Raw genomic sequence first — 22,351 nt, 5'->3', positions numbered from 1 at the left:
AATGGAGGCCTGCAACGCTCTGCTATGGACTCAGAGTTAACAGCAGCAGCAGCGATGGCTTTATTGTGTCGCTCTCTTCATCAGGCCCCTTTTATTATGCAGAGGGACAAAGGTGTGGAGGCGGGACAAGTGGAGGCGGGACAAGTGTTGAATATGTAACACTATGATATGACAAGCAATAAAGATAAAGTGGTGAAAGACAATTTTATTTTTGACAGCACAGTGCACAGATAATGCCGGTGTTATGCCGAGTTTTGCACCCCCGCCGCCAAATGCATCCCCACCTCACGGGAGCATATTGTAATGATTTATATGGAAACATAACTGCTTAAAAATGATATAATTGTCTGGGTAGACGTGACCTCCAGGCCAGGGGGTGCATCCTGGCTCATGGAGACCAACTTTGATGCATAAAATCCACGTCGAGGTGACTTCCATGCTTGGGACTCTCTTCTGGCTCATGGAGGCCAACTTTGGTGCTTAAAATCCATGTACAGGTGACCTCGAGGCCTGGGGGTTTCCCCTGGCTTTATGGAGGGGGATGTAAGTCTCGACGGACGGCGGTTTGTACCTGCTGAGATTTGCATCGCTGTTTTTAAGTTAAAATATGGTGTGGATGCAATTATCTGCAGGAATGAGAACTCAACATAACACCGGCATTCTGGCTAGCATACATTCAGACACTTAATGGAGTCAAATGCTGCTTAATTTGCTGTAAAGCCGTGGCATCACAGGCTGAAACGGGGCACAGCAAATTTACTTCACTTGTCTTTTTCAGTAAGGCCCAATTTAAAGCAGCGTGGTTGGATACGGCGGCGGCGGCGGCTTGAACAAACTGCATATCCAAAACGCTTTGCAAATTTGAAAAAACACAAGCGCGTTAACGGAAAACACAAATGCAAAAGCCACAACACGAATGCAAAACCCACAACGGAAGTTGACAATGTAACGGGCTCTGATTGGCTTACCCTGATATTTTACCCTAACCTTAACCAATCATCACTCCTCTTGGTTAAACCAAACCCATTTCTCCCCCTGCAGGGGAATGCAGTTATGGATAGTTCCAGCCGTCTCGGCCACCATAGTTTCATCCCTCTACCCAGTTTGTTGCACATCTCTTACTTTTCATCAAAGAAACCCTTTATTCTTTCTGAAACCAACTTGTTTTGAATAACTGCTTTCACCAGGTGAACAGATACACTATAAACCTAGAAAGGAATGTATAGCCGGTATATGAATGTTGGGGGTAAAATAATAATAAAAACATTCTGCATTACTTGTTCATTAAGTGTAGCTGGATTTTTCCTATTTGCTCAAATGACTATGGGTGTAAAAAGCATTAGAACTGAAAGATCTAAACTAAACATTGCAACAGATTTCGTTTTCCTCCTGTACAGGAATGTAGTAGCCATAACCATATTTCTAAGAGCCTATCTGACATCTAGATGAGATACTGTACTGTATGTGCATAATTGCTCTTATCTGATAAGGTAATTAAGATAAGGGATGTATTGTGGACAAATCATCCTAGACTTTATCCACGCGGTGTTGACTTTATAACCGTGCAGTTGATAGAAAGCACGGAGTTTCAGCATTTCCATTGTGATAAGGCCACTGTGTTGCCTAATGGGTAATTATTAGGGCCCGTCCAGACACTTGACTGTTTACATCACTGGGATAACACTGGAAGTAACTAACTTGTCAACTACATCTACAATAACTTTCTCCTGAACAACATTACAAAAAAAAGACAGAAATGTAAAATTAATCCGAAATCCAGGTTTACGTGATCCATGTGATAACACATTGCAGTTTCCATACAGTACATACATGGACTGTGGACTCAAGCTGTATGCTAATTCAGTTGACTTTGAGCTATATGCCTAAAATTGAGGACAGAGATAACATAAAACCACAACAACTTTATAGACCCAGACTCCTATGATTGGTATTGTATTTGAAAATATTATGTGTTAGGTATGGCTGCTGTGCTAGATGAGATTGGTGTTACCTAATAACCTTTGCAGATTACTAATTACTTCAGTACTTCAAGAATGTAATCCACTCTTTTTCTCCAATTCTGTAACATAATCTCATTACCTTGTTTAATTTGGGATTACTTCATTCAATAATCATCATCATCATCATCATCATCATCATCAATAATATGCACTTGAATGGACAAATGATTGCAATTTCCTAGCTATAATTGACTAATTGTATTACTGTGATATAGCTATTATCAGTGATTGTTTCAAGATGTATGCTATTTTGTAAATATCTATGATCTCAGAATCTAAAACACCTTTCCTGACAAACGTGTTTTTAAGATCTTTTTTTGTTTCAAAGGTATCCTGAATCTTTTTTCTTTCTCTCTTTTTACATTATAACTGTGGCAGATTACAGTTACATGTGTTTGTAATCAGACTACTCCTGTAATCTGATTACATGTCATCTGTTACTGTCCAGGCCTGGTGCAGGAGGCAACATACTTTGCGGTAAAGTTACAGCAGAGGGGCTCAAAGTTTAGGGGTGCACTGTTTGTATTGGTCTCTGTGTTGAGCATATGGCAAAAACAACACATTAAATGCAACTTTTAAGTGAAATATTGACACTGGTATCACTGAGGTCAACTACAGTAAATGATAAGTGAACACAGGTCACAGTTTTCTTTACTGTACAAAGGTACTGATATTATTATGTGCTGCACAAGGTCACTGGATTGGACTGAATATAGATTGTAACATAAAGTATATTTATTAGCAATGAAACTATATACAGTATTCGCCTGTAGTTTAAAGTGTGAGCTGTATGATGTCCAGCTAATAAGAAAAGTGTTGCAGGTCAAGTGATCTGATACCAAAACTGAAAATGAAACTAATTGGATGGAACCCTCAAAATGAAAGCAGGGATGAAGTTGTTGGAATAAGCTTAAAGACTTTAACACAGGAAGCAGGCAGGTATAGCCAATGTTGCCGATGGCGTTACGGCGAACAAATCCTATTATGAATTACACTAAGTAGCACATACACCACATGACTTTGCCCTCGCAAAACTATGCAATTTACAGAAATTCCCAACACCAAATAGCTGGCAGTTAAATTTATTTAACATTAACCAGTATAATAAAACACGATAAAAGTATAATAAAAGTGAGGTGTGTTGATGTATGCAGATATCAAAAATACCAAAAGCCAGTCCAGGTCAAAGCTTTGTACAGCTATTTATGTTTAATTACAAAGATACATGCTCATATCAACAGATATATAATCCAGTGGGGATGGGGATCACTCTCAATACACCATTGCACATCTCCTGTCGTCGTTTTCTCATAATTGTTCTCTCTCTTACCACAACAGGTCTACAGGATTATTACAGCAATGTAACTGCCCCATAAAAAATAGTGTTACTTGTCCCCTGGATGTCTGTGTGCTATGTTACTATGCAGCCGCCCTTGTCTCCCTTGTAGGGGTTCTTCTCATCCGAGACGCCTTTTATCAGAGGATCATCTGCCATCAAGTCCTCAGTGTAAGAAACGGTCTCTGCACAGTTTGCGGCCACCTGCGGTTCAGAGGATGAGAACAAGAGGGAGCTTCCCTGAGCAAATCATTTCTTCACATTCAAGTTGGAAACCCGTCTAACCAAATCAATTGAAACCATGATGACATAATGTAATAATCCTATGACATAATGTCATAATAATAATAATAATCCGGTTTGTTTTCCACATTGTTATATTACAAGATACATTCCAGAACTCAAAATAAAAGATGGTATTTCAAAGATGACAAGAAAAGACAAAACGTCCTAGAAAAATACAGAATGAATCACTCACTGGTGTCCGAGTGGTGCTAACTTCCTTCTTCAACTGATCCAGCTCCATTTTCAGGATTTCCTTATCTGACATATCCCGGGCCATCCTGGCTGTATGGTAGGAGAATAAGATCCTTGATTCAAAAGATGCTCAGGGAAGGATACAATATTCAAAGTGCAAAACTATATAAAAATGCTAAAATGGATTTAAAAAAAAGTGCATTGCCACTTTTTTCTTTCTTAAAAGGCTCCTATCCTTATGGTTTCTTCACTAAGTCTCATATCCATCTATTTTCTTTTTTCAGACCTGGGAAATGTACAAGTAATAAATAATAGACAATAACTACTGATAAAAAAACATCTATGACAAGATCAATTTAAAGCCAGCATAAATAAAGAACTACCAACCCTTACCTGTTGAATGGTGGGATCCCTAATAAAGTGAGAAATGTATTAGCTCCTAAGAGCTGATAGACTGTCTGCCTGCGTCTGCTCTGGCCCCTTCCTCACACTGAGTGAGCCCTGCTGTCCCACTGCTCTTCATCACTGCTGATCCTTGCCATTAGCTTTGGGGAGAGGTCGGCACAGGATTGGGCCTGATGTCACTAAGCCCCTGTGATGAGATTAAACAATCAGGAAGTATAGCTAACCCCTGAATGCTCACCTGAGCAGGAAGGGAAGGCTACACAGACACCTCTACGACAGCATGGGGCCAAAAGTGTGTGAAGTCACATTAGACACTTTATTAGCGTTTATCCTCGTCGTAAACCAAAGTGTGGTCAAAAATGTAAGCTACACATGCCCAAAAAGCATACAAGCTGTGGTGGTACTGCATTGATCTTTGTGTCACTCCTCCTGATTCACTTTTCTCATTTCTTTTCAATATGTTATCAGTAGCTCAGCAATTACACTTGATGTGTACCTCAGATATTTCACTTTACTAAATGGTACTTGAGAATGACTGTTGGAGAAGGCACATTTTGAGACACTGTAGTGTATGCTACGTAACTTCTATGTTATTCTATTGTATTGTTTATGGTACATTCCTCTGCCTCTTATAATGTTTGATGTTGATATTTTTCCATGCCTGGGTGCGAGCAACTGTAGCACGACCCAATTTCCCCTTGGGATCAATAAAGTTATTCTGATTCTGATACACACTTTGACATTGCTGGCCACCTTGACATGCATTTTAGTATTGTAACATTGCAAATGTGTGGCTTTAGCTAAATAGGGTATCCTTATAGTGCTCCTCCTGCTGCTATGCTCACTCTTCATGGGCACTCAGCCTTCCGCCAAGGGGAAGGAGTCGTCAATGAGATGACTATATAATCTCCCTGTCTATCCAATCAGTTGCTCTAAGCCTGCCAAAGGCATTCGAATCAAGAAAATATGGACATGCATGCAGTAACCTACGTGATAGCCATTTAACATGCAGGACTGACACTGGTTGTGAATAAATTGATTTGTTTGATCTAAGTTAAGTTATCCTTTATTTATCCCCATGGGGAAATTCATCCTCTGCATTTGACCCATCCTGTACTAGGAACCTTCCTAGAACTAGGAGCAGTGGGCAGCTGCAGTGCAGCGCCTGGGGACCAACTCCAGTTATTTTTGCCATTGCCATGGTCAGGGGCACTGACAGGAGTATTAACCCTTATGTACATGTCCGGGTGCTCCGGAGCACCCGGAGAAAACCCACACAAACACGGGGGGGACATGCAAACTCCACACAGAGAGGACCTGGGATGGACCGGGGTTCGAACCCCGGACCTTCTTCCTGTGAGGCAACAGTACTAACCACTGAGCCACCTCTAGTCCAATCTAGAGAGTAGTGTTGTTGTATTTGCAGCTACATACAGAAAGTGTGCTCCTATTTACAACAAGGATTGGATCAATCATTTTTAACAACTGCATTAAATAATTACATGACTTGTATGCTACAGTTTAGCAATACTGCACCACAGAGGCAGTCATTACCACCAAGGTCATACTATGTCCCACTTCCTACTGTGTGGAGGAAGTTGAGGGGGGAGGGGGGATTCGTCCGGTTGGAGTCCTTCAGCACCAAAATGTTTTCTTGAGTATTCACAGTCAATTCACAATTTTCGTTGAAAGTGATTATCAGTGTAGCTGGAGGGATCTCAATGTGCGGCATATGGCACTTTCATCATTCATGAAGTTTTCCATTGATCTGTTTATAAAAGGCCATTCAAGATTTTTTCTGCCCTCTGACTATAGTTTCTGTTCTGTGCTCCCCACCTAACTGACATTTCACCTCAGACCCGACATGCTACTGATCCCCAGCTAATTCAGCGCAACGTCTTTCACTGTAAGCCATTTTCAGGATCTGGGTTAGTCTCATCCACTCAAGATTAACCTGAGGCATGTCACTGAGGATTAAGAGCAGTGCAGTGAGGGCTGAGCAACATACAGTATATAGGCCACAGGACAGACAGAATCACAACCTGCTGATTAGGGGTAGCCTAATAAAACATGGATGGAATGGTACTGAACACCTTTGAAAAATACTTTTTCATTCTGCATTTGCTATTTTTAATTTCCGCAGTCAGAATCATTTTGATCATCTCTAGCCTAAATTGCTGCAACTTGTAGCCTACGAATCTTGTCTTGCTGAAATGGTTGGAGCAGATGTTGTTGAATGAATGTGAGGGCTTCTCTTTTTTGTGTATCTATCTGTCATGTCTGCGAAAACATTTTTGATTAATTAATGTTAAAGGGATACACCACTTTTTTGGAAGTGTAGCTCATTTGCCACATCCCCCCAACATAACCAAGATACACCGGCACTGTCCGCTCAGTTCACAGTGAGCTACAGTCGTGAAGTTAGTTCAATCATGAGAGACTCTTAATATAATTTTAACAAACTTTATTGAATCAGAATAGACAGTTTGAGTATGGCGTATGACTCCATGATGTGACGCTCCTCTTGCTTATGAGAGAGGGCGTCGGTGCTGTAAGAGATAGGACATCCCCCCTGAGGGGATCTGTTTCCAACGGGAGTCATAACATTGGTGGTGATCTGGGGGAGGTGGTGGGATGAAGCTTCTTGCCTGGAGATGCTGGATGGATGCGTGATGCTGACACAAGGTGAGTGATGACTGCACGAGTGTGATTTAAGCTGTGGTGATGGGGGCCTTATATAGTACCAGGAGAAGGGCATTTATGACGTCATAACTGACGTCATTTGGGCAACTGATGTCACGCTGCAAAGGTGACGTCATGGAGAAGGTGACGTCGGAGATGGTGACGTCATTTAGTGACGTCATTTGGGCTGAGGGTTATGACAGCATGGGGTGCTCTATTAATGCCTTATTTGGTCTTCCATGATTGAACTACAGTCTGCGACTACACTTCAATCATGAGAGACTCTTAATATAATTTTAACAAACTTTATTGAATCAGAATAGACAGTTTGAGTATGGCGTATGACTCCATGATGTGACGCTCCTCTTGCTTATGAGAGAGGGCGTCGGTGCTGTAAGAGATAGGACATCCCCCAAAGGAATTTAAAGTTATTTCGGGAACAGGGAGAGTGAAAACGGGGGTCATCCCTCGCCATAGAATGGAGGTAAATGGTACAGCTGTTAACAATCTGCCAAAACACACATCTCACGGCGCCAAAATACATGTTGTGCTTCAGGTACTCACCACACAATGAAATATTAATCCAAAATGCACATAATCTGTCTTTTTGGAAGGAAAAGAGGTCGGCGGCCATGTTTGGAAAGTAGTGCTGGCTACTTTTATGAAGTGCTGCTTTGATATTATGTATCAGCTTGTAGGCTACATGTGTAAACAGTAAAAATAAATAAAAATAGAAAGCTTTTATTTCGGCGGGTTTTGTCCGGACTGGAAGCATCATGCAGGGTCAAAACAGTGTCCAAAAAGGATTAGAGAGGTGAAAGTGAACAAGGTAAGAGAAGAGAAAGGAATATCTTATGCTGAGGCAGTTAAAAGTATGGAAAGGAAACATGAGATAGTGGAAATACAAAAGGAACAGGAGAAGAGTGGTGCTGGTGAATCTGGAAACCATTTTTGTGTGGACAAGAAAGCCTTTTTGGCTTTTGTGGCGATGGTGATCAACTGTGCTCTGGACTCTGGAGATAGAAAGCAAGTCAGAGAGGATCAAGATGGTGGTGGACGCTGCCAGGATTTTTTTTTATATTGAGGACATTTCGGGAGATGACTTGACGAAAACGCTGAATGAAGCGTTCGCTTCGGCCTAGACGACTGGTCTGGGCCACAGTATGGATATTGGGGTGAATGGGCGCATTTTGGGTGGACATTTTTTATTGATAGTGTATTTGCACTATAGAGAGCTCCAGGGATGACGTATTTTTGTAGGCTGAATGCGGAAGTCCCGAACTTCCTGGTTCTTCACTGTTTCTGTCTATGGGATTTTTGAATGGGTTTTTGGCGCGATGCTTCAAATAATGTCTGTGGGCAACGCAAGTTTAATCAAACGCGAACCAAGGTTCAGCGGGATAATCTTCACACGCATGAGGACCACTTTCATGAGTTTTGAAGCGTAACTGCGAGCCCTAGAGGTAAAAAGCTCGTGCTAAACTAATCCAGAACTACACACAGCGTCCACGCATTAGGGTCTTTCACACCGGCCATGAAAGCCGAAAAATGCGCGGAAATTAGGATTCGCGGCTCCGATGTGAAAGGCATAAACGCGCGTTGGTGGGTAATTCTTGTACGCCTTTTGTCCCGGCACCAAAGGTTGTCACATCGCCGTATTGGCGGACAACCCGCCTCCACTTGAAAGGTCGTCGCAGCGAGCCGGAAAAGGTGCGAATGGTCAGCTCATTCATAAAAAAATTACAGGGGAAATCACCTCATGTATCAAGTGACGAGTGAAAGTAAAAAAAGTAGACTGATAGACAGACCTATCTCCACACACCACACTGTGCGAGGCAGCGCTTCATACGAATCGCTCATAAGATCGTGGTGTTTTTGCAATGTCAGCGTAGGTAATTATTATGTATATTAACTTTATTACAACTTTGGCATGACAATATCTGCTGCTTTACCTTAACACAGTGTGAGTGTTACAGTTACAACAGCCAACTAGTCCGCTGCTCTCGCTTCAGGCAGCCTCGCACTGTCCCCCTGTCTAGTGCAGGCTGCGGCTGAACAGAAAGCACTGAGGTGAGGTGTCAAGATTTCATCTCTGAGCTCTCTGATAGGCTATTGCTTGATGTGTAACCAATCAGATAGCGCTGTGGGCGGGACATTGCTCCAGACACTGAACTACTGTAGGAGGGGATTCTTCCAGGTGCAGCAGCCGCAAATTAGCGCATTTTGATATCGGCAAACAGCCAATGAAAATGCCGATACAGATCTCCTCAGCGGACTAGGAGAAGGAGGAAAGTCTGTTGTTGAATTGAATTCGTTCATCATACAGTAGCCTAGGCTACACTAACCTATGAAAATATTAATTTGGGCTAGGAGGAGCTGGAAATCCCTCTGCTCGCCTTTCAATGCGGGAGCGGGGGATTTCACCTGAAAGTACAGAGCAGCACGGTAATGTGGCCGTGCTGCTTGGCTCTGTGTGAAAGCAATTTCTGTGGCGAGGCGGCTGGCTTTACGGGACTCCTAAACGGCTATTTTTCCGCGATCTGTGTATGAAAGAGCCTAATAGGCATTGATTGCGAGAGAAAGAATTTCCGCGTTCACTCGTGATGACGTATAATATCCGCGTCGACAGTGTAGTCTCATTTAGCCGTTTGCTAGCTAGCCACCATTTTAACGGCACATAAAAGCTTCAAAACTCATAAAAGTGGTCTTCATGTGTGAAGATGATGTTACTAAACACTAGTTCGCGTTTGATTAAGCCAGCGTTGCCCAGAGAGATTATTAGAAGCATCGCGCCAAAAACCCATTCAAAACTCCCATAGGCGAAAACTGTGAAGAAGGGCTGTTAGCATCGATGATTTCCGGACTCGTTCCTGGAGCTCTCTATAGTTTTAGCAATACAGTAGGTGGCGGTAATGCACAATTTAAGGATGCCAACTGCCATAAAACTCCATAGAAGAAGTTTTGTCCGGAAATTGATGGACTCTCCGCAGTGCAGTTGGTTAAAGAGCCTGGTGACGCGAGGTTAGCAGTTGGTTGAACGAGTCCAACAGACAACAACCATGGCGGCGCCTAGTAGGAAGCGAGCGCTGAGGTTCCTGTGTCAGTCTGGGGCATTTATTTTGACCCGTTTTGGATTTTGGAACTGCTTTAGTATGTTGATGCTCTTTGCTGAACGAGCGGATGCAAAAAGGTAAAAGCGCAATGTCTGTAACGTAAGATAACAGCGACTCCACCTATTTGCTAACTTGCGATGTAACGTTAGCATTGAATGAGACGTTACGTGGAAAGGTGGGAAAGACGAGTTAGCGTTAATAGACTAATGTTCACGAAACAGATAGTCGTCGAAACGGTTTAGAGCTAACGTTACACACGAGTGTTATTGCATTAACGTTGCACTTGAACATAACTTACTGCTAATGTTAGCTTGCTAGCTATTAAAGTGTCATATATCAGCAGACTCAGGGTTCCCAGCTTTACTACGTTAGAGTGACCAACAAAACCTCCCCAGATGGCTGCAGCCGTATGGAGTTGTTTAAGTTAAGTGCCAGGTGGGCGTGTAATGCATGGCCTGTAATCGTACTGTAATTGTCTGTAATTTACCTGGTAAAAGAAAGCAGGCAGCCGAAACTTGCTTATCGTTTGAATGGAATACATATTTCAGTGGGGTGGGCTGGGCACCCTGTGGTCACCACTAACCCTCTGAATTATATTTAGCTCCTGTGGCATTTGCTGTCGAAAATCCATGACTTCAGAGAAAGAAGTGTAACGTCAACGTTAAGTTAATGTACGTTAAAAACCTACCTTGTACCTACGTGCGGCACCGACAGCATCACCTGACCACTAAGGGCGTGTCCTAACCCTTTTCGTATCAGGGAGGTTATTGGTTATTATGTTTAACAATTCGTCAATTTGTTGGACCTGCTGAAGCCCCCTCAAGGACCCCCTGGTGGTCCTCGGACCCGACGTTGAGGACCACTGCTTAGAGGGAGTAAGATAAGACATTTTAGGTTGCACAAACAAGCCAGAGCTTTGTTTAAGTCCTGCCTTTGATTCCCTTTCCTCTCCAGGAAGCCAGACATCCCGGTACCTTACCTGTATGTGGACATGGGGGCAGCGGTGCTGTGTGCCAGCTTCATGTCGTTTGGGGTGAAGAGGAGGTGGTTCTCCACAGCCGCTGCCTTACAGCTGGCCATCAGCACGTACGCATCTTACATCGGGGAACAGGTGCATTATGGAGACTGGCTGAAGGTGAGTGTGGTGTTCAATAATCAGTCAGCCCACCCTGAATCCAGACTAATGTCTATCTGTCTGGTGCGAGTATAAAGCATCACTCATTACCACCAACTCCTTCTTTTGGAACATAAACACTATTTCCTCAAACCTAATCTATGAGAGCATAGGCTTTCCTCTGTCTGGCTGTTCCTCTGATTGAACAGTGTTGTTTCTCACCGCTCTCCACTGAGGATGATCCCTCTGCAGGCTGGACTCAGCGTAGGCTTAGCTGATGTCATGAAGGAAATATTCATCACATTGTTTACAGAAATGTCCACAAAATACTTTAGGCTAGCTCAGCATTACACAACATTTTCACCATCCATGTGAGCCTTTCTTGGGATGGTATGAATATGTATTTACATAATTATTGTATCATTTCTCTGGGGTTGATATTGTGGGGGAAATTTGTCTTTGATCTTTATTTATCATATTATTGCCCTGCAGGTGCGGATGTATTCCCGAGCGCTGGCCATTATCGGAGGCTTCCTGGTTCTAGCCAGTGGGGCAGGGGAGGTGTACCGACAGAAACCTCGCACCAGGTCCCTGCAGTCTACTGGACAAGTTTTCCTGGGGATCTACCTGATCTGCATGGTAAGAGCAATCGCTAGTATAGACATGATTTTATTTGGAAGGGTTTATCAAGATATGCTCATACTTGATAACCGGAGAGAGACTGATGCATAGAAAAGCATAGTAATAGTCAGGGTAAAGCAGAAGACATTCTTATAACTGACTATCAGAAGCCCTTATCTAAATTGTCAATAAGTACATAATCGTACAGGGAAACTGCCTGGGACAATAATGTACAATGCTAAGAACTAGAGAAAAAAGTTTTGGTCCATTAAAAAAAAAAAAAAGTTAAAGCTTATACTGTCTAAACATCACCCAGGATTCACAGGTTCTGACCTAGATATAATTGTGCTGTGTATGTCTCCCTGTCCTCCATACATGATGAAAAAGGCCTACTTGGAATCAATTAACAGAAACTAGGGCAGTAGATAATCATTTATCTAGAGGAGAATAAGCTCTCATGCACTCCAAAATGGGAGTCTCGAGTCCCCATTACCTGAGTCTGAGTCCGGAGTTACTGAACATGAGCGTGAATCCACATGTAGGTGGAACACACGTGCCTGTCCTTGCAGGGAATCATCACGGTATTAATATACTAGGTTCCTATGCAGTATGTATGGAAATAGATGTTAGTAATTTCCAGGTCTGCATAACTATGGAGAATAGAAAAGAGTATGGAAAAATATTTGTGTTTCCAGACTATGGCGCTTTAGGGTCTCCGCGCAAGAAATCGAGCACACGTAGCGCGTGATATTTCTAGTTCTTTCAATGTGTATCATGACTGAACTGTGTATATGTATTTGTTTGCAACGTACCTGCCTCCCTCAAATTGCCCCTCGAGAGACTAATAAAATATTTTGTCCAAGTCGAGTCACGAGTACTGAAAATGCACTAAGGCACTATTCCAAAGGTTAAAAAAGGTTTAATTTAAAATGCTTAGTTCATAATGGAACAATAAAAAATTGCCAACATGGGCCTTCGTCAGGGCACAATGAGATGTGAAACCAGTCAAGACATTCATATAGACAGAGAATAGAAAGGATGATAATCTGGAACAGGTGGTGAGGTGTGAAGGGAACAATTATCTGATGGACTTCACAGACATATACAGCACCATCAGAGGGCAGTATCCTAAAAAGCAGACACATCATGTCAACAACAATACAATACAATACATGAATCAAAGAAAAACATCATAGAAAAGAGACCATGTCAATTGAATCATTTAGACCAGGAGAGGCCATAGCTTGGAGTCTATGGATCCAGCGGCTCTCACATTGGTTAAGTAATCTCTGTCTGTCACCTCTTCTAGAAGAAAGAGGAATATGGTCAACAATACCAACAGCTGTAAAGACAACAGAGTAACCATTGTGAAGATCTTTAAAATGTTGAACCATGGCATACTCACAGTTCCCTTTTTTGGCCACATATTTATGTCCTTATGTCCTATTTATGTATTATTGGCATAATTGGCATTATTATGGCACTAAGTATTTTAAATTAAAATATAAATATATAAAGTATATATACCATATACCAAAGAGCACCTTCCTTCAGCTACTTTTTAACTTCCAAGAACGCCGCTGCCCTCATGCTTTGTTTCACTGCTTTGAAGTGAATTACATTTATGCCTGTGTAGAGGCTGCAGTTAGACGAAGAACTGAAGCAGTTTTATCAAGAATACTTTAACTTTATGTGTGTGTGTAGCGATCCAAAGTTAACAGATGGTTGATGATGGTATGTACAAACAAAAGCCTGTTTTTCAGTGCAGTGCATTTCATTAAAGCAGTGCTGCTGTCCCGCCCCCAGGTGTACTCCCTGCAGCACAGCAAGGAGGATAGGTTGGCTTACCTGAACCACATCCCCGGGGGAGAGATCAGTTTGATGCTGCTGGTCGTGCTGTTGGGGGTGCTGGCCCTGGCCTTCCTGTCCGGCTACTACGTCCGCCTGGCCGCCCAGATCCTGGCCACGCTCCTGCCTCTCCTGGTCCTCTTCATCGACGGCAACCTGGGCTACTGGCACCACTCTCGCAGGGTGGAGTACTGGAACCAGATGAAACTGATTGGGCATAACGTGGGCATCTTCGGTGCCGTGCTGATCCTGGCTACCGACGGCTGAACACTCCGGCTCTCGCCGACACCTTGACAGACTGAACCAGGAAGGGCGGGATCCTCCTATCGGCATTGGCAGTTAGCGTCACCTCTTGGCAGTTTGTGGAATCTCAGTGGCTAGTCAGTTGCCGCCTGTGGCGCTCTGTCGGCAGTTGCTGTCAACTAGAGCGCGGCCAAATTTCCTAGTTTGTTTTCACGATCGTTGTTGAGCAACCTTTTTAGTTTTTCCTTAATTTTATGTAATTAATTCTGCCAAGGAGGATATGATTTCGCCCCCTTTTTGAAATAAAAGGAGCAAAAATACACTCTCCTAATCCTCCGTTTTATTTTTGCAAGAGTGAAATTGTGTTATGTAAACATAATTGCATAAACACAAGTTTAAACATAGTTGAGCAAACCTAAGTTTAGTAAAAAGAAAAATATTTTCTTTTATCTAGATATACTGTTCCACTACCTGTCACAGTCTACCACTGAGGTGTCACTACCTGCCACTAGCTACGACTGAAATGTGACTGACTAGCCACCGACGTGCCACTGACATTCCACAAGGTGACACTACCTGCTAGTGCCGCTAGGCGGATCCTGGTGTCTCATCAATGTGGGATGAGACCGCAGGCCACGTGTTTACTTTTGCCAACCCAGTTTAGATGAAACCACACGCCGAACTCATTTGATTCGTCACCGCAACTGCGTCTTCCCACGCCGCCAAGCAAGCCACTCCTCCGAACTCATCCGCCGAAGCGAGGCGCACACACACACACCGCTTCCCCCTCATTCCCGTCAGTGTCCTCCGCCACCACTGACAACGCACTACCGTAAACAGCAGAGGCGGGGGCGACCAATCAAATGAGTTCGCTGCGTGGTTTCATCTAAACTGGGTTGGCAAAAGTATACACGCCTACAGGTGTGACTTTCTACTCGCGCTACAGTCGCTCAGTAGCCTCTCAGGACCCAAGCACTCCAGAGCCAAAACGGCTGGATGCCGACACATTGCTTTTGCAAAGAAAAGAAACATGAACTTCCATTTTTGCGGTTTCAATAATTTATTTAGATTCATGTTTACATTTAGTCTGCGTTGTAATGTTATGCTTTGAAACCTGACACTGTATTCCTGAGAAAATAACTTGGGTTAAAAAAAAAGTTATGGTTCTATTGCATTTTGATAGTGTTTTACAATATATGGTTATGTTTTACAATAAATGTTACAATGTGTGCTGGGAAGAAATAAAGGGAAACTTGAAATTCACAGTATGTGGCATTACCTATGAAATAGGACAGCTACAGTTATGACCATTTTGTATTCAACACTTTTGTACGTTATTTCGCTTTTGTTCAATTTGTACATTCATATGAATGTAGGTTTTCATTTAATAAATAAGCTCAGCTTTTGTAACTGCTGTGTATGTACTGTTTCACATTTTGCAATAACTTCTGTCTGTTCAAGGAACAGTGCACAGAATGATAAAGATTATCATCCATGTTTTAATTGATATGCTCATTTAAATCAAATTATTCAATTTCACTGACTCAAGCACAGAATACTGTTTAAATAGATTTGATATACCGGTATGTTTATTTTGATATGACCATCTTAACTTTCCTCAAAGTGAAATAGCAGTGTTGTCTATGATGAAAGACTGGATGCTCCATTGACTTACTAGGTAGGTTGGATTTAAATCAGCAGACCAAGTGACCACATTATCGCTGTCCTTGACTCAACAGTACAGGGTTCTTACGCAAGTATGGAATTTGACATCTTAGTTGATCTTTATTTGTATAGTACATTTGATAAGCAACGGCAGCATAAAATGCTTCATATTACAACAGAAAACTGAATGTGCATGGCGCATCACATCCAAAACTATCCCAGAAGGTCCATTTCTTCTCAACCAATAATGGAGTGTCTTGGTTGCAGTACATTTATTTGTCCAGTAGATGTCATCCACATGTACTGTGTTATTTGAGGGGTGGAGTGGAAGAAGTTAAAAATTCAAATATATACAGTATATACAGAAATGACAGAAACAGCAGTCACGGTGTAGGGCAGGCAGTTCACGGTTTGGGGTCACTGCCTGCTTGGCTGGAAGGAGGCTCCAACAGGTCCTTGAACCCCAGTTTCTCCAGCGGCTCATTGGCCATCAGCTGACTGGAAGGGGACAGTGTTAGAACATGACAGTATACTGTACGTGTCTAAATGTTAAACGTCCTTAAATAGACGACTGGGAAAGCCGTCTTTTCTACGTCTTTTCAACGTCTTTTCAACGACATTTTGCTGGGCGGGTTAGATGTATCTCTGTCCTTGTTCGTCTTACCTTGCGCATATCTTTTTTGTGTGGGAGTACATTGTGAGCAAATTACTTATATGTGCACTGCACATACTTGCCAATAGAGCTGATTCTTATACTGATTATTCTGATTTCGATTATTACTAGAAAGTGTCCCTCGCTGGCTCGTGCACATAACTGGCAGCGCTCATTTGTACCATGCCACGTTGGTTTGCCCTCGAGGGGCTCGCAGACGAAGCTCGCCCGACCTCGCCCGTGGAACCGCTGCCGGCCGCCCAAATTGTAGTAGTGAGATTATTATTATTATTATATTTATTATTATTAAAACCGAAGGTAAACTGGTATTGTATTGCAGTCACGTAAATTGGTATTGTATTGCAGTCACGTAAATTGATACATTACACTCCACATACAAGTCAATACAATATGGACAGGCCTTAATTTTGTTTCCCCCAACAGTGTGACAGCTGCCAGTGCAAAGGAATTTCTGACCAGCAGTAATGATAAATGGATACTGTAGCTTTAGTGCACAGCAGTAATGATAAATGGATACTGTAGCTTTAGTGCACAGCAGGCTATAACGTTTGAAGTGTGGCTCTTACTTGTCCATCCGGCACTGCAGGTAGTCTTTGGACTGCAGGCGGCACTTGGCGTTGTCAAATCTGTTGTCTCTCAGGCAGGTCATGAACTTCTCCTTGAAGGCTTTGCACTCTCCTGAAATGAGCAGCAGGCAGTCAGCCAACTCAGCCATGAAGGTGATGATGTAGAAAAGGTTTGACATGGAGAATCATATGGTTTGAGTTCACTTTAAAAACTATAAAATAGTAGCAAAACACTGTCCAACAGACATAGAAGCTAGTACATCCTTTTGCTTCCATCCAGCTAGATCCCTAGAATAAATTACCAAGTAATGGTTGAATATCTTCCAGAGTGGCCTTTGCAGTCAAAATAATAATAATGTGGAGATGTGGAAAGTGTGGGTTGGAGAATTGTACGGAGTAGGACTGTACAGAGGAGGACTGTACGGAGGAGGACTGTACAGAGGAAGTAAAGTGCCTGCACTAAGGGAGGATGCACCATGTACAGATCAAGGAAAAGAAAGTGAATACTATCCGAGGAGAGAAGGGAATATCTTACGCTGAAGTGGTCAAAGGAGTGGAGAGAAATTATGTAGTGGAAGTGGAGGCAGTGGAAAATGTATTGGAAGAGACGAGGAACAAAGATGAACAAAACATCTGTGTGGATAAAAAAGGCTTTTTGACATTCATGGCCATGGTTGTCAACTGTGCGGGTCAGGTACAAGGGAAAATAAGATGGTGGTGGTGGTTGCGGCCAGAAGGTTCCTGAACATTATGGACATTACTGGAGAGAAGATTGAGAAGATATTAAGGGATGAATTCTCACAGACTCGGACAAGTGTGTCTGGGTCATAGAATTGACAATATTGTGACTTACTTTGGTGGACACATGATGATAGGTTGCACACCTGCACTATGAAGATATTAAAATCCAGTAGGTGGAGGTAATGCACAAAAATATGTTTGCAAACTGCCATAAAACACCAGAAGAGTGTTTCTAGTTTTTGTGCTTTTGTGGAAAGAAGAGAAGAAAGTATCATCATCACTACTCCTGTCTAAGAATATGTCATACAGCTCTCAATCATACATTACATAAAATAGGAAAGCAGTGCACCCAAAGGGAAAATGCATGTACACTAACCAACCAGAGACTGTTGAAACTACTACACTGTAGGAAATACGATACAGAGAGGAATGATCTTTTTCAGTCATTGAGGAAGTCAAAACATCAAGACTTTTCATTGCCAGGTCTATTAGGGAAAACAGCAGGCGGTATTATTTATATTATTACGTTTGTAAAAGAAATTGATTTAGATATAAGAATCTAATAGTAGTTGTTTTATAGTCTCCTGTTCCACACTCCAGTCCAGTTGGTGGCGGTAATGCACCTTTAAAGTTGGCTTGCCAACCACCATAAAACACTAAACGAAGAAGAAGAACTCTTGCGCCAAACTCCATTAAAAAAAAATCCCATTTAACGTGGTCGCACTTACAAACTTTGCAGAAACCTTAGGTATTCATTGAATACTGCAAACTGTCTGCACTTGGTCCAAGAGTTTCTGCTTTCGGTTCACTCGTGGAGGCTAAACACAAGTAAACGCATTTTAGATCACCTTCAATGGGGGAAAACAAGGTGGGTAAACTACTCGCCTTGGATAGTTTACCCACTTCTGTATTTACCACTACACCCCTGCTGTTGCCGAGTTGTAGCTGCTGCTATTCAGAAAAGGTATTCATTCACATGTAATCAAACATGTCCCTTTGCCGATCATCATAAACTGTAGGGGGTTTTTGATGGAGTTTGGCGTACGACTACGATAGCCTACGTATTCTGCAATCTGCACACGAGTTTGTTTGAACTGTCTGTGACTACAATGTTAGCAGCAGCCAGTTGAAACACATCTGTCTTAACTCACCGAAATGATCCAGAGGGAAAGCTCCTTTGTCGGGAGGTCGAGGCCTAAAAGTCTTAGATCCGAAATTCATGGCGGTAGACATTTCTGCATTTAATAGCAATCAATAGCTCCGATGACAGCCACCGATGACAGCGTCGCCCAGCGAGGCTCGTTGTGATTGGATGAACGCTAGGCCAATCAGAGGCAGAGAGGGCAAGTCATGCCGTCGCCATCAGGCCAATCAGAGGCAGAGAAGGCGGTTCAGGCCATAGGTTCAGGCCTTCGCCCTTCGCCATCATGGGGAAACACCGGAAGTCCTCACATTGTTTACTCTCCGAGTCGTGACACTGGTGGAACGTTCCCAACATTTACAAGATTTATCGTTTCAACTTCAGACTGTTTTCAAGGCTGGTTGTTAACAAAATGCCTCCAACTATTCACGAATACGGTTCAGGAGCAGGTAAATATAGCTATACATATCAGCCATAATTAACATCAACAGCTACTTTGCTTGCTAGCTCTCCCTCTCCAAAACTGCTGTACAGTTGTTGCTGTGGACCACCACGTGTTTCCCTGTGACCGACTAGTTAACGCAGGGGTCGGAAACCTTTTTGGTATGAAGTGCCACTTTCAAATTTTCTTGTCCATCAGTGTGCCACACCAAAATTAATGACTCGCACATCAAAATTTAAATTGCCAAAAGATTTGCAAGTTTAGTCCATCCAAAATCAGGACATTCAAATGGTATTCTGGTGAACACCTGTTTGGTGAAACGTTAATAACATGACATATTAGCCTATTCATTCTGATATCAAATGTGACAGCACACCAGGTTAACTGGCTGAGTGACTGACTTCACATTCTCATCAGTATACTTTGAAATAGTGCAATAGTGTTCTATTCTATTCTGCACTTTTTGCAGTTGCTGACTGACTCAGATTGTTCCCACTCTCCAGTGTCAATCAGGTGTTGTGCAATGTAGTCGATACACAGTAGGCATATCCATTGGCCTACAGAAACCAAACATTTCAGGAAGAGAGTGAAGAGACATGTGAGATGTTGTGTCAATGACTTGACTTCATTGCCAATACTTATAAGTAAAAAAAAATATATATATATATATATACCAACATTACATGGCAAAACAAGAAAAACCACCAAGAAATCAATCAATTAATCAATCAATCAATCAATCAAATGTTATCAAACTTTTGGTGTGGGACAAAAAAAAATCCAGTCTGTATCCCAGGCCTTGTACTGTAATGAGCCACTCCAAAATCTCAGGGTGCGTGAATCTTAAGCAATAGACCCTTCTCACGGGGGCCATTTTGTGTCGAGAAGCCAGGGTAAACACAGGTGCAAGCAAAACACTAATGAGGGTTTCCAACTTCCATGATTGGGATTTGGAAACCCTCATTAGTGTTTTGCTTGCACCTGTGTTTACCCTGGCTTCTCGACACAAAATGGCCCCCGTGAGAAGGGTCTATCATCACTGTTTTAGGAACAACTAGATTGAACTTTGAACAGAGCTGTGTTTTCTGTGAAAGATTAGGAATTTATGACCTTTGCCCCTCAGACATACTTACAAGTTGCATACTTACTTTCAACTTCTTTCAATGCTCATTAATTTCTCCATCTTTCAATGCTCATTTCTCCAAAGCTGACTCCTCCAGTTTTAATAAAATTTCCAGGAAGCAAAAAAAAATAAGAAGAAGAACCAAATGCCACAATGGTGGCCTATCCTTGATCAATAAGAAATTATTATTTTTCTTTCCAGGATGCAGATGTCCATTGGAAGCCGAGTTACGAGCAGTGCTGCAGCAAAGGATCATGGTCCTGGATGGCGGCATGGGAACCATGATCCAGCAGCGGAACCTCGAAGAAGAAGATTTCAGGGGGGATGAGTTTAAAGAGCACCCGCGCCCACTGAAGGGCAACAATGACATGCTCAGTATCACACAGCCGGATGTCATTTACCAAATACACAAGGTACTTCTGTTAATCTTAATAAACACAACGTTTATTTCTTTTGCAAAGTTTAATCAGTTCACAACCAAAACACCGGTGACTGCAATTTCCTTATACCTCACTGAAGCGCTCACACGCATGCATCACCCAGTCAAGGTGACACCACTTTTACCGTAAAGAACAGAAAGAGAATAGAGGGGAAATACAAGTTAGATTCAAGATTCAAGATTCAAGATTTTTATTGTCACTCCATGGTACAAGTACCACGTGTGAAATTCTTGTGCAGTGGACTCCGTTTACGACATAGTACAAATAGGCAACAGCAATAAGTAATAGGCAATAAGAAATAGGCATCAATAAGCAATAAGACAGCAATAAGGCAATAAGAAATAGGCATCTTATAAGCAATAAGACAAGTCGGTGGCTTATACGACAGTGGCATATTCATTGCACATAGGTGCACATGTCATGTGCATACGTTAGACGTGTTCAGACATTCCAAATTCGACGTTTTATACATACATGTGCAAATAGCATGTACCTTATTAAACATACACTTAAATTTACAATTAAACGTTAGGCACCTTATTAAACATACACTTAAATTTACAATTAAACGTTAGGCATCCGTAATAGTAGCAGCTGCAGTACGGTACTGCGGTACGACTACTGCACTATTTGTGCATATTTAGGAGTCTCGTGGCCTGCGGGAAGAAACTGTTCCTCAAGCGATTTGTGCGTGTTTTTGGAACCCTGTATCTCCTCCCTGAGGGTAGCCGGGAGAACAGGCTGTTGTGGGGATGGTTTGTGTCTTTGATGATCTTCAGGGACCTCCTGAGGCACCGCTGGTTATACAGTTCGTGCAGTTCTGGCAACTCGTCTCCTGTTACGTGCTGGGCCGCGCGCCTCACCCTCCGTAGCGCCCTGCGGTCCATGGTGGTACAGTTCCCGTACCAGGCGGTGAAGCAGCCAGTCAGCAGGCTTTCAATGGTGCCTCTGTAGAAGTCCCTGAGGATTTCTTTCCTTAGCCCAAACTTCTTCAGGCGCCTGAGTCCGTGTATTCGCTGTTGGGCCTTTTTGACAACAGTGGCGGTGTGGCCGGCCCAGGTCAGGTCCTGGTGGATGTTGACTCCCAGGTACTTGAAGCTGTCCACCCTTTCCACCACTGTGCCGTTGATGGTGATTGGGGGGTGTGTGCCCCCCCCTCTCCTGTAGTCCACAATGATCTCCTTGGTCTTGGAGACGTTCAGAGAGAGGTGGTTGTCCTGGCACCATTGTTCCAGGACCCTCACCTCCTCTCTGTAGGCCGTCTCGTCGCCCCCCGAGATCAGCCCCACGACTGCTGTGTCGTCTGCAAACTTCACGATGGTGTTTGAAGTTTGAGTCGCCACGCAGTCGTGGGTGTAGAGGTCGTACCAGAAGGGGCTGGAGACGCACCCCTGGGGTGCTCCTATGCTGATGGTCAGCGGGGAGGAGGTGAGGTTGCCCACCCTCACCACCTGGCGGCGGTCTGTCAGGAAGTCCAGGATCCAGTCGCACATCGCTGTGTTTAGTCCCAGGTCCCTGAGTTTGCTTACCAGCCTGGAGGGTACTATGGTGTTGAATGCTGAGCTGTAGTCCACGAACAGCATTCTCACATAGGTGTCCTTCCCCTCCAGGTGGGACAGGGCGGTGTGGAGCACGTGTGCCACTGCATCCGCTGTGCTCCTGTTGGGGCGGTATGCAAACTGCAGCGGGTCGTGGTCCGG

General features: G+C 43.0%; 4 protein-coding genes across 4 annotated transcripts in view; 2 read left to right on the top strand and 2 right to left on the bottom strand.

The window, feature by feature from the left end:
• Positions 1-3,432: 3,432 nt before the first annotated feature.
• gngt2b (guanine nucleotide binding protein (G protein), gamma transducing activity polypeptide 2b) lies at positions 3,433-3,919 on the bottom strand (the record flags this gene model as incomplete). Its single annotated transcript, XM_083635810.1, has 2 exons — positions 3,433-3,561; positions 3,836-3,919. The coding sequence occupies 2 exons, from the start codon at positions 3,917-3,919 to the stop codon at positions 3,433-3,435; spliced, it is 213 nt and encodes a 70-aa protein (XP_083491936.1).
• Positions 3,920-9,974: 6,055 nt separating this feature from the next.
• Positions 9,975-15,265, top strand: tmem101 (transmembrane protein 101). The gene is made up of 4 exons (XM_083634560.1): positions 9,975-10,111; positions 10,989-11,169; positions 11,641-11,787; positions 13,576-15,265. The coding sequence occupies exons 1-4, from the start codon at positions 9,981-9,983 to the stop codon at positions 13,882-13,884; spliced, it is 768 nt and encodes a 255-aa protein (XP_083490686.1). The 5' UTR covers positions 9,975-9,980; the 3' UTR covers positions 13,885-15,265.
• Positions 15,266-15,401: 136 nt separating this feature from the next.
• On the bottom strand, positions 15,402-18,800 carry cox19 (cytochrome c oxidase assembly factor COX19). Its single transcript, XM_083634562.1, has 3 exons — positions 18,657-18,800; positions 16,765-16,876; positions 15,402-16,023 (listed from the first exon to the last, which is right to left on the bottom strand). Exons 1-3 carry the CDS (start codon positions 18,736-18,738, stop codon positions 15,930-15,932), a joined length of 288 nt encoding a protein of 95 aa, XP_083490688.1. The 5' UTR covers positions 18,739-18,800; the 3' UTR covers positions 15,402-15,929.
• A 258-nt stretch (positions 18,801-19,058) lies between these two features.
• mtr (5-methyltetrahydrofolate-homocysteine methyltransferase) overlaps positions 19,059-22,351 on the top strand; it is a gene marked incomplete at its 5' end in the record, with an annotated part of 51,580 nt that continues 48,287 nt past the window's right edge. The window contains 2 exons of the mRNA XM_083635809.1: positions 19,059-19,095; positions 20,413-20,624. Of these exons, the coding sequence (XP_083491935.1) occupies positions 19,059-19,095; positions 20,413-20,624 (249 nt within the window). The remainder of the gene's footprint in view (positions 19,096-20,412; positions 20,625-22,351) is intronic.

This window comes from Poromitra crassiceps (assembly GCF_964638095.1).
Source record: "Poromitra crassiceps genome assembly, chromosome: 4".
NCBI lineage: Eukaryota > Metazoa > Chordata > Actinopteri > Beryciformes > Melamphaidae > Poromitra > Poromitra crassiceps.
This window is presented reverse-complemented; position numbering and strand designations above follow the sequence as displayed.